Source organism: Triplophysa dalaica, chromosome 4 (genome assembly GCF_015846415.1).
Source record: "Triplophysa dalaica isolate WHDGS20190420 chromosome 4, ASM1584641v1, whole genome shotgun sequence".
Taxonomy (NCBI): domain Eukaryota; kingdom Metazoa; phylum Chordata; class Actinopteri; order Cypriniformes; family Nemacheilidae; genus Triplophysa; species Triplophysa dalaica.
The window spans coordinates 5,819,188-5,831,270 of record NC_079545.1 but is presented as its reverse complement, the minus strand read 5'-3'; the positions used below and the strand labels follow the sequence as shown (position 1 = coordinate 5,831,270).

The 12,083-nt window shown below is 38.1% G+C and overlaps 1 protein-coding gene across 3 annotated transcripts; it reads left to right on the top strand.

The window, feature by feature from the left end:
• Positions 1 to 6,429: 6,429 nt before the first annotated feature.
• Positions 6,430 to 11,806, top strand: LOC130420168 (zinc finger protein 70-like). 3 transcript variants are annotated; one of them, XM_056747303.1, is made up of 4 exons: positions 6,430 to 6,456; positions 6,739 to 6,906; positions 7,103 to 8,030; positions 9,917 to 11,806. In XM_056747303.1, the coding sequence occupies exons 2-4, from the start codon at positions 6,739 to 6,741 to the stop codon at positions 10,900 to 10,902; spliced, it is 2,082 nt and encodes a 693-aa protein (XP_056603281.1). In that variant the 5' UTR covers positions 6,430 to 6,456; the 3' UTR covers positions 10,903 to 11,806. The 3 variants fall into 3 exon arrangements, with proteins under 3 accessions (XP_056603281.1, XP_056603280.1, XP_056603283.1); XM_056747302.1 differs by lacking the exon at positions 6,430 to 6,456 and having other exon boundaries at positions 6,470 to 6,906; XM_056747305.1 differs by lacking the exon at positions 6,430 to 6,456 and having other exon boundaries at positions 6,470 to 6,906; positions 8,674 to 10,055.
• The last annotated feature ends 277 nt before the right edge of the window (positions 11,807 to 12,083 follow it).

The following is a 12,083-nucleotide window of genomic DNA, read 5'->3' as shown; positions in this document are numbered from 1 at the left end:
TGAATTGTCTTTGAGAGGGTGAGGTTAGGCAGCTGCAGCCATGTCAGCTCAAAAACCCTAAGGCCCACATACAGCTCCGTATATGTACAGAAACTGCATCATGTAAGATGATGTAACATGCTCTTATAATGGATGTCAGCCAATGGCTCTGCAGAGATAAGTGCTGCTGGTGCTCAATCTGGAAGTGTCATTACATCGCATCCAAGGTTAATCCTGATCACAGATGCGTCAATCAAGAAGAAAGCAAGTGGTAAACAACATGTCAGTTTGTATTTTTAAAACACTGTTTTTCTTTAAGAATTATCTCTAAGCTCACAAGAAAGAGAAACATATCTGTTCCTACAAAATTGATTATTTTAGTAATAATATAATTTCAGATGTCATTTCTCTAGTAATGAATGTATGTCATATGTTTGAATGATTATAATTGCATTCATTTAAGCCCATTAACATTTCTTTAACAGTTCTTCTTGAAAATAGGTTTGAAATGAATGATTTCATCATAGTTGTGGACATTTTTCCAGATGTGATTGATAGGCCTGCAAGACATAAAGCATTCTCCCAAAAAGTAACGCTAAGAAAATAATTAAAAACATTTTTAAAACTTTTTTCTTTACTGAAAATTGTTTAATAAATGATTGAGATAAACCTTAAGGATTTTACAACAACAACAACAAAAATCTTACTCTACCCAATTTATTCAGGCCAGTTAAAACATTGGAAAAAATTTGACCTACTCGAACTTAAAATGTATTTCATATCTTAGTTTAAAATGTTTCGAGCAACATTTACTCTATGAGTGTAGTGCCACCCAGTGCTACTTTTATGTAATGAACCATGACAATAATGATTCTATATCATTTTGCAGCCTATGTATTAATGGCCTTTGAAAATAATTCAAGCAGGTATCTCCTACAAAGCATATATTTATGTATTTTACAAAGACCGTATATTGGCATAACTCATGAGACATCAAATATTTAATTTTAGAAATTGGCCACAGAAAAATATGGCATCTGCCAGTGTGAAACCGCTGCCAATTCTTATTTTGTCACCCAAAAACAGATACAAAAATACTGCAGCCAAGCAGGAGGAAGTGATCCTTTGCAGAACCTGTTGAAAACATGGTCAAAAATAAACAAAATCACCCTAATTCCTTTAAAATCTGCACCAAGTACCTTTCATAAGATTTTGTGGTCTGGGAACTGTTACATACCTGACTGATCTATCTTGCTTTTTGGAAATTCAGCAGAAATCTCTAAACAGATATTTACAAGTTAGAACACAGAGATTGTTTGGAAGCCTCAGTCACATTTCCATCCTTGCATTCTCCTCTGTAGCCTGGACTGTATCCCAGCATCTTGGACAAGTCTCGTTTATCTTGGACCACAAGCATTTTATTTTTATCATGGTAACTGAGACAGTGAGTCCTCAACTTTCTACCTACCATTTTTTTTTATAAATGTCAACATTAAATGGGTTTTAAACCATATAAAAGATGATAGAATGAGGGGTAACAGTTTCTATTTCTTCAGGACATGATACATTATTTGAAATTTCAGTAGTTGTACACACACATTAAAGCAATTATTTTATCTCGAGCAAAAACCTTAAACATTTTATAGTAGATTAATACTCACCTTCCGTCTGTTTTAATTCAATGGTGAAGTCAGAGAATTCATGAAGTTTGCTTACGGAGCACACATGCTTCCCAAAATCCTCCTGGCTCACGTGAGCTATAATAAGAGTGATATTCCCTGGACTGTAGTGCACCTTGTATCCAGGTGTGCAGTTGCTGTATGTTTTGTGTTTGATTAGATGACACAGCAGGTGGTTTCTGGGGCTTCTCCATTGTAGAGAAAGCTGCTGGATACTTCCTTGAATCTCATATTCATACTGACATGGCATTTTAATCATACATCCAGGAGGAGACCGCAGTGTTATAGAGGTAACTGTGAAATATTTAGAACAAAGAAAAATCACATATTTACTTTTGTGTGATTAAACCCCAATTGAAGACACTGGTCATTAGAACCTAAAGAACACTTTTCCAAACTTATTTAAACAATAATATTTAGATTTATGGACTTAGCAGTACAGCATATTCAAAGTAAACATGTTAACATTTAAAAATTGAATCTCCATTTTTTATTAAAACCGTAAAAATATTTATGTAAACCATTCTAAGTATTTACTATGGTTACTATCCTTATGTAATACACTATTGTTAATTTAGTTAATCTTTAACATTTTGATAGTGAAGGAGTAATAAAAGTATAAAAACGACAAACAGAATAAAAAAATGTAAAGAATAAAAGATAAGTAATTTGATAGTTTGCTTAAAGCTGATCATGCAAAACAGTATCGAGCATGCAAAAATGTTTTATACATTTTATAAAAAAAATACAATACTCATATTTATCTTTAAAAGAAGTCACAAACCTACCTCCTAGAATAAAGAAAAGCAACATTAATCTCAAGGCCTGATGAGTCATTTTCACTCTTCTAAGATATACAAAGAATAATTTAAATTCACATTTAAAGACTTCTAAATTAAACCCTTCTTTAAATAAAACCAAACAATGTTAAGACCTTAAATATGTAATTAGAATGGACTTCTTTCTCCTTACAATGTAGGTAGAGTGCAGAACAGACTTTTGTTTTGTTTTGTTTCATGCCCTTACATGGGCGTTGCTGTGTAGCATAATTTGATCTGGGGTTCTTCCAAATGATTAATAATGCCGTGCCCAAAAATTATAGAAAATTTTAAACAACTTAAATAAATTTATGAGGAGTTTCCATTAAATGCTTGATATTCTAAAGTAAAATCGTTTGATTTATGAGCATGCATACTACAACGGACAACCTATGTTGTAACATGTCAAAGTATAATATTTGTGTCTCATAAGTATAGTCAATCCTGTACATTTGTGAGAACTTTATAAAAAATCTGGTTTACATAAACACAAACAAACATGGAGTATGTCAACTGCTGACTCTTGTTATTTTCACTTCTATTTTGACCACAGCACGTGTTCTGCTCTAGACCTGATTTCACTTTCTACATAGGCTACAGTAACAAAGCTGAGACAGTCAGATTATGTTATGCAAAACAAGTATGAAGCACATTGTTAATACTGACACACAGACTATACCCGTATACAAACCAGAGCTCTAAATTGATTATGCACACACGCATAGACACTCAAACAGTTCCTTGTGCAGGTGCAGACTGTGATCTAGTAAAGAAGGCTTAATAAAGTGTATAGTAGTAGCCTCGCCTATAGCAGCCACCTTTATTTAATACTAAACAGATTTAGAGGAAAACAGGAATCCAGATATCATTTCCAGAATGCAACTGTCCAACAACATAGAAAGAAAGAGACAAACAGACCAGAAGATACTGAAACTGCTGCTGTTAGGTAACAAGACCTAACCAGCATCGATTTAACTAGCACAATCTTAACCAGAAAAAGTTTAACTAGCATCATCTTAACCAGCACAGGTCATATAATCTGAGCTGTTTTTCCTAGTGTTTTAGTTTATTTGTTTAGTGATCAAGTAAACAAATTGTGGAAAAACCTTCATTGATCTATAGCATCAAACGAGTGACAGAGTGTGCAATATTGCAGCTGATGCAGCAAACACTTTCGCTTTCTGATCTTCACTTGAGGCAGGTCCAGGGCTGCCTGGACGGCTTCATCCAACACATGTCTTCAGATCCCCTCTGACGTGTCATAGCTGCACTCAGACTGGTGACATGTGATTTTAGTTTAGCATTTAATACCAAATATTGTAACTTCAGCATTAATAAGACAAATAGTCCGTCTTTGCTCTTGGTTGGGGATGTAGTGGTCTGAGCTGGGATGGTCCGATGGTCATATTTCTCTTGGCAGCTGGTGGAATTGCCTTAGATGGAGCTGGGATGGTCAGTCAGTCTGCAGCTGTATCTGGTGTAATCTCAAATTGGGGATGGGCATCTGTCGGTCGTCTGGACATGATGGAACTTCTTCCTACCTCGGGATGGGCATGGGGATGGGCATCTGTCGGTCGTCTGGACATGGTGGAACTTCTTCCTACCTCGGGATGGGCATCCCGAGGCAGAGGCGGAAAGAGAATAAATAGAATAATTAGCGTAGCTGCTGTTCATTAACTATGCATTAAGTGAAAGCTTGGCTGAAAAGATGTGTCTTTAATCTAGATTTAAATTGGGAGAGTGTGTCTGACCCTCGAATAGTATCAGGAAGGCTATTCCAGAGTTTAGGTGCTACGTATGAGAAAGCTCGTCCACCTTTGGTGGATTTTGTTATTCTAGGTATTGTCAAAAGTCCTAAGTTTTGAGATCTCAGCGAGCGTGATGGGTTGTAACGTGATAAAAGCTCGGTTAAGTAAGTAGGTGCTAAACCGTTCAGGGCTTTGTAAGTAATTAAAATAATTTTAAAATCAATGCGATACTTAATGGGTAGCCAGTGAAGCGATGATAAAACTGGGGTTATGTGATCGTATTTTCTTGACCTAGTAAGAACTCTGGCAGCTGCATTCTGAACTAACTGTAGTTTGTTTATCGATGATACAGGACAACCACTAAGTAGAGCATTACAATAGTCAAGCCGTGAGGTCACAAATGCATGAATAAGCTTTTCTGCGTCTGCAACACATAAACTATTTCGTAATTTGGCAACATTTCTAAGGTGGAAGAAGGCTGTTTTTGTGATATTTGAGATGTGATTTTTAAATGACAGGTTGCCGTCTAATATAACGCCTAGGTCTTTAACTGTATTTGTTGGAGTAACAGTGCAGCTTTCAATTTGCAGGCTGTAATCGGAGATATTCGGTTTACTTAATTTTGGTGCTATAAGTAATATTTCTGTTTTGCTAGAGTTTAAAAGGAGGAAATTACTAGTCATCCAATGTTTTATGTCCTCGATGCACTCTGCCAGTTTGGATAGCTTAAAGGAATCATCTGGTCTTGATGAGATATATAGCTGAGTATCATCTGCATAACAGTGGAAGCTAATTCCATGTTTTCTAATAATGTTGCCGAGGGGCAGCATGTATATGGAGAAAAGCAAGGGTCCTAAAACCGATCCCTGAGGTAATCCATAATTGACTTGCGTAAGATTTGACGATTTCCCATTTAAATGGACGTATTGATATCGGTCTGTTAAGTAAGATCTGAACCATTGCAGTGCCTGTCCCTGAATACCGATATAATGGTGTAAACGATCTAGTAGTATTTTATGGTCTACAGTATCGAAAGCAGCACTAAGGTCAAGCAGGACTAAGAGTGAGATGTTTCCTTTATCTGAAGCAATAAGAAGGTCATTTGTAATTCTAACGAGCGCAGTTTCAGTGCTGTGATGCGGTGTAAAGCCAGACTGAAACTTTTCGTGCATGTCATTATTTTGTAGGAAGGTACACAGTTGAGTTGACACTACTTTTTCTAGTATTTTAGACAAGTACGGGAGATTTGAAATCGGTCTATAGCTTCCAAGTTCATTTGGGTCTAAATTTGGTTTTTTGATAAGAGGCTTAATTACAGCCAGTTTAAAGGGTCCTGGGACATGTCCTAGCTTAATAGACGAGTTGATTATGTTACAAATGGGCTCAATTACAGCAGGTAGTAACTCTTTTAATAAAGTAGTCGGAATGGGGTCTAATAAGCATGTCGTCGGTTTGGATGTTGCAATAATTTTAATTAAATCTTCCTGATTTATAGGTATACCAAGCACATAGGTTCTTTGCAGCTCCAATTTCTTCAGCCATAACCAGAACTTGTCGATAGGTGATGGGGGTTTGTTTCTTCTCATTTAGCTCTGTGTCCTTATCGTCTCTCAGATCAAGTTTAGTCCCGACCAGAATTAGAGTGTCGGGGCAAATTGTGTCTGGACTCCAGAGACATTCTCAGCAAAAATACAACTGTTTGAGGGTAAGAAAGTGCTGTCGTCCTCCTGACCTTCTGTATCCAACAGTGCCAATTTACTCGGAGTAAATGTTCATGGTGCTGTTTGACAGACTTCACTGAAAACAAATTGTGTCCTACACCTATTGCATGAAATAGACCACATTTCAAGCTCCAGCTAGGATCTATAATGATCAAAAACTCAAAAACGTAATTTTACATTCTTTATTACAACAAGTGGTAAATATACAGCTGAAATAGACAGAAAGTGTTTATTTTATAAATAAATGAAATTGAAGGACAAGATCGATATAGGGCATATTAGATGCAAAGGAAAATAAGAAAGGGTGGAAAAAAGAAGAAAATCAAAGAGAATCTGAGAGGGAAGAGATATTGATTACTGCGCGACTTTTAACATGAAAAATTAGGTTTGGTGAAGCCTTCCTGACGTCTTCTATTGTAACTTCATGCTCGTCCTGGAGGGGGCGCTGTCACGATCTCTGGTCTAACCGACCACCAGTAAAATCACCGCATGAAGAAAGAAGACTCGAACGGTAGGACGGCAAATGCTAATACAATATTTCCGCCTTTTAACTTTTCCTCGTCCCCTCGCCTTACGAAGAAACAAGTTTTTCCTACAGTTACCATAAATGTCGTATTAATTGTTACAAACATGAAATTTGTCGTAAACAATAGTTATGTTTGACATGCCTGCTCTATGCTGGCTCAATTCGAAAGCTAACAATATCCCCTCAACACGTGTGAAATAAATGTTTCTCTGAGCTTAAATCAGTGTCAGTTCATTAAATGTGTCTTGTAAAATGATGTGTCTTCAGATGTTGACCATGGAAGTGCAGTTGGATGTGATCTGCTGTAAATCAGTAGGAACGGATCTGTCCATGCTGGATATTGAGAATTTTATCACTGAAATCTGTCGGCTGAAGAAGAAGGTGGCATCACTGGAGGCGAAGCTGAGAGAGAGAGGAGACAAACTGGACAAAGAGGTGAGCGACTCGCACTCAGTTGCATCCTTTATCTCAATCAAACCAATATTGTGTTAGCTTCTTACTTCTCATGCACATCTTACAGCAAAATATGCTAACAAATCACCAATTTATATAAACTAGTGGTAACTGCAGAGTAATGTGGCTGATGTCAACACTGGTTGATCTTAATTTGTGTTTATCGATGTTTTATCAGGATCTGCGGAAGGTTTCAGTGTGTGTGACTGATAGGACAGAAGCTCAAGATTCTGTTTTGAGATCCAGAGACACACAGAACCCAGAGCTCAGCCTCAAGTTACTCTGTTATGCTGACGCCCAGGATGATGGATCTGCTGATGAAACCTCTTACTGTAATGCTGGAGAACAGCAGATGCAGCAGACACAGCAGAATATGTGCTCCGTCAAACTGGTGGACTGCAGGAACCTGATAGAGAGCAGAGGAGAAAAAAACACAGCAGAGGAACAACAACAGCAGCAGCACCATGAGGATGATGATGGCTGGATTGATGATGATGAGAATGATGGGACCGAAGCTAAGGATTCAGTCTGGAGACCCAGAGACAAACAAGACACAGAGCTCAGTCACACGTTACTCTGTTATAGTGACGCTCAGGTTCATAAATCTTCTGATGAAACCTCTGACTGTAACGCTGGAGAACAGCAGATGCCACTGAAGATGTGCTCTGTCAAACTAGTGGACTACAGGAACCTGATAGAGGGTAGAGGAGAAAAAAACATAGCAGAGGAACAACAACACCATCATGAGGATGATGATGACTGGATTGATGATGATGAGAATGATGGGACAGAAGCTCAGGATTCAGTCTGGAGATCCAGAGACACACAGGACTCAGACAGTGACACGTCACTCTGTTATACTGATGCTCGGAATGATAGATCTGCTGATGAAACCTCTGACTTTAACGCTGGAGAACAGCAGATGCAGCAGACACAGCTGAAGATGTGCTCCGTCAGACTGGTAGACTGCAAGAACCTAATAGAGAGCAGAGAAGAAAAACAGAGCCATGAGAATGATAACGATGATGATGATGGCGATTACAATATTGATTACGATGACGTTGATGATGATCAGAATGATGATGATGAGGTCTTTTTTCCTTCAGGTACGTTTCTTCCTTTTAAGACCAGATTTGAATTAACTGAATTGGTATTCAATTGTAAAAATATTCTAACTAAATTCATGTGGATTCTTTTACGAAACTGAGCATGGCATATTGTGAGCTGCATGAGTGTAAAATTTCAAAGTGATTAAAATATCACATCCCACTTAGAATTTATTTAAAGGGATAGCTCACCAAAAAATGAAAATGCTGTCATCATTTACTGATCAAACAGATCTCATTCCCCATTAAATGCCATAGAAAGGGAAATAAATACTATGGGAGTCAACAGGGGGTGAGATCTGTTTGGTTACTTAAATTCTTCCACATATCATCCTTTGTGTTCACCAAAACAAAGACATTTATTCAGGGTTGGAACAATCTGAGGATGAGTAAATTATGACAGAATTTTCATTTTTGAGTGAACAACATTTAGGCGGCTTACAGAGAGTTAAGGGAGCAATACAGCTATATGTCATACAGGGGCAATAATACAATACATGCTAATACTAAGTTTCCACAGAAGCCAGAACAAACAATATAATACATGTTGAGAGAAAGAGAGAGTGTTAGTGTTCTTTTTTTCATTTGCCTATCAAGTATTCACAGAGATGGGTTTTAAGTAGTTTTTTGAATGTTGTGACAGACGTGCTCGACCGGACTGAGCTAGGAAGAATGTTCCACCAGGAAGGAGATGTGAAGGAGAATGAGCGGGAAAGCGAATTACTGCCCTTTTGAGAAGGCAATGCAAGACGCCGCTCATTTGCTGAATGCAGGGTTCTTGATGGGGTGTAGGAGTGTAGGGGGGTGTGAAAGCATACCGTTGCAGATTCAGTGATAGTCGTGTAGGCATGTATTTGTGACTTCAACCGGTAGCCAGTGAAGAGAGATGAAAAGGGGAGTCACATGAGCCCTTTTGGGCTCTCTGAACACGAGGCGTGCTGCTGCGTTCTGAACCAGCTGGAGTGGTTTGAAAGCCTTTGCAGGAAGACCAGCAAGAAGAGCATTGCATTAGTCCAACCTTGAGATTACATGGGCCTGGACACCGAGTTGTGCCGCATACTCTGTGAGATGGGGGCTAACCTTTCTAATATTAAATAAGGCAAATCGGCATGACCGCGTTGTCTTTGCAATGTGATCATTGAAGGACAGCTGGTCATCAAATATGACTTTTTGAAGGAGTGATTGTGGTACTGCCAAGTTGGTTAGTGAGCTTGAGTTGCACCGTGGGGTGTTTCGGAAGTACAAGTGGTTCTGTCTTGTCGGGGTTCAGCTGGAGGTGATGCTCTTTCCAAGCTGAGATGTCTTCTAGGCAGGCTGTAACGCGAACTGCTGCAGTGGCATCGTTTGAGTGAAATGAGATGGAAGTCTAGCGGTCGTCAGCATAACAGTGATAGGAGAACCATGTGCCTGTATGATGCGTCCCAAGGATGTTGTATAGTTGGAGAAATGGAGTGGTCCAAGCACAGTTCCCTGAGGGAGCCCAGTGATCGTGTGGTGAGCAGTGGACAGCGAGCCCCTCCATTACACCCTGAAGGATCTGCCTGAGAGGTAGGATTTGGACCAGCAGAGAGGAGTGCCTGAGATTCCCATTGATGACAGGGTAGCTAGCAGTATCTGGCGATTGACAGTGTCGAACGCAGCAGATAAGTCTTGCAGGATCAGGACAAATTATTTAGATTAAACCTTGGCTAGCCCTAATGTTTTCGCGACCAATAGCAGTGCAGTCTCAGTGTAGTGGGTGAAGCAGGACTGCTTGTCGTCCAGTAGTTTATTCTGGAAAAGGAAGGAAGAGACCTGGTTGAAAACTGCCCTTTCAAGTTTAAACTATCCCTTTAAATCACAGTCTCTACAAATATAAATAATAATGCCCGTTTTGTTTATTTCAGATGACAACATTAGTTTGTCTTCTGATGAAGAAATTGCCTCTACATCCAAAGAGCAACACGCAGTGACCAGCAGTAAAAAAAAAATCAGCAAACAGGAGCATTTAACCAGACATAAGAGAAAACACACAGAACAGAAAGACTTGTCCTGCACGATATGTGACATTAGCTTTCATACCTTAGATGAGAGTAGACTTCATTCAAAAGAGCACAACGTAAAGAAGAACTTTCACTGCGAACTATGCGGGAAGGATCTTTTCACTACTCCTTATGCTATGAGAGCTCATATAAATACACACAGTGAAAAGTTTTTACAATGCGACGAGTGTAAAAAGTATTTCCGCACTAAAAAGCATCTTTTGATGCATAAGAAAATCCACACGGGGGAAAAGCGATACAAGTGCCCTCACTGTGAGAAGAGGTTCAACCAGGGATCCTATCTGAAGAAACATCTTCTCATACATACCGATAAGAGTACGTATCAGTGCGGTGAATGTGGGAAAAGCTATAAAAGCTCAGCTTGTCTGATGTTACATAAAAATATACACACGGAGGACAAACGGTATCAATGTTCATACTGTGAGAAACGCTTCTATCATTTGACTCACCGGAAAATCCATGAGAGGATTCACACTGGAGAGAAACCGCACTTGTGCTTCTACTGCGGGAAGAGCTTTACTACTCCATTTTCTCTCAAAGTTCATCTGAGAGTTCACACAGGAGAAAGACCGTATCCCTGTACTGATTGTGGCAAGAGATTTTATAAGTCAAGTGACTTAAAACTACACCATAGGATTCATACAGGAGAAAAACCTTATAAATGCTCACATTGTGACAAGACTTTTGCTCGAGCAAGTGCCATGAGGATCCACAGGCGAAAGCATACAGGAGAGAAACCTTACAGCTGCCCCATCTGTGGAGAGAGCTTTTCTTTTAAATGGGGGCTTCAGACTCACCAGAAAAAACATGCGGCCACAGAATCACCATAGCTTTAATGTCTTTATTTTAAAGGTTGTGTTACACCTTGCAGTGTTATGATAACTTTATTTTATGGTTGTAAAAACATTTAAACTAGAAATGTATCTAGAAACTGGTGTTTTCGAGAAGATACTGATATTTTCAAAGGCAAATATATCCCTGATATCAATACCTAAACCTAAACTGACCTTTTAAATGATTACTAAAATGGCTATTGATATCTATTTTTATCCATATTATATATGAAAGACATTTTAACATTCATGTCTTTGTTTTAATAGATTAGATTTTTTCCACACAGTTAAAAATGTTGCTGTAAAAAAATATGTTGCTGTAAGAGTAACCATGGAAAACTAAAAATATTATAGATAACCGTGTTTTATAGTTCTCAGACACTGACTGGCTGTTGCTGCCATAAAATGCCACCTTTTTATTTTGACAGTGTATGATTTAACATTAGTTATATTATAGAGCTTTTTTGAACCTTTAACATTTAATTTAAATACATGCACAAACCACAAAGGCAACAAAAATGTATTGTAAAATTACTCTACCATTTGTGTTTCTGTACTCTGCTATTGTTCTGGGCCGCATTTCACAAAAGCAAAAGTGGTTTCTTAAAATGCGTTTGAGAGAAAGTTCTTCACTAGAAACTTCGTGGAAATGTTTTGGAGCTGAACTCTACACGACATTGACTCTCAAGAACTGGACCCCCTGCTTTAGATCATTTACCGTGCGTTTAAATGAATTCTCTGGATTAGGGCTGTCAATCCATCAATCACCATAAATCGCATGCAGAATAAAAGTTTGTTTTGACACAAATGTCTGCGTACTGTGCATATTAATTTTGTCTTTATAAACACATGCATGTATACACATTTAGGAAATATTTACATGTACAGACATGCTTATATTTTGTTGGAACCTCTCTACAAAAAATAAAGAATGTACAATTTTCTCTGAAATGACTAGAAACTGACAAAAGAAATTGGCATCCACCATTGTTTATTTCATATTTAATAGAAATCAGACATTGCTTTTGATTTTTTTATTCAACATAATATTTTAAATAATAAAACAAATGAAAATGTCATGGACAAAAATGATGTGAACCCAATCCTTATATTTTGTTGCACAACCTTTAGAGTCAATCACTGCAAGCAAACGTTTTCTGTAGTGCTCAATGAGACTT

Bases quoted from the DNA above. Each gene is read 5' to 3' on its own strand.
- LOC130420168 (XM_056747302.1), top strand. From the start codon at position 6,724: ATGATGTGTCTTCAGATGTTGACCATGGAAGTGCAGTTGGATGTGATC. The intron at 6,907-7,102 runs GTGAGCGACTCG...ATGTTTTATCAG, and splicing joins GAGACAAACTGGACAAAGAG to GATCTGCGGAAGGTTTCAGT. The intron at 8,031-9,916 runs GTACGTTTCTTC...TGTTTATTTCAG, and splicing joins TGAGGTCTTTTTTCCTTCAG to ATGACAACATTAGTTTGTCT.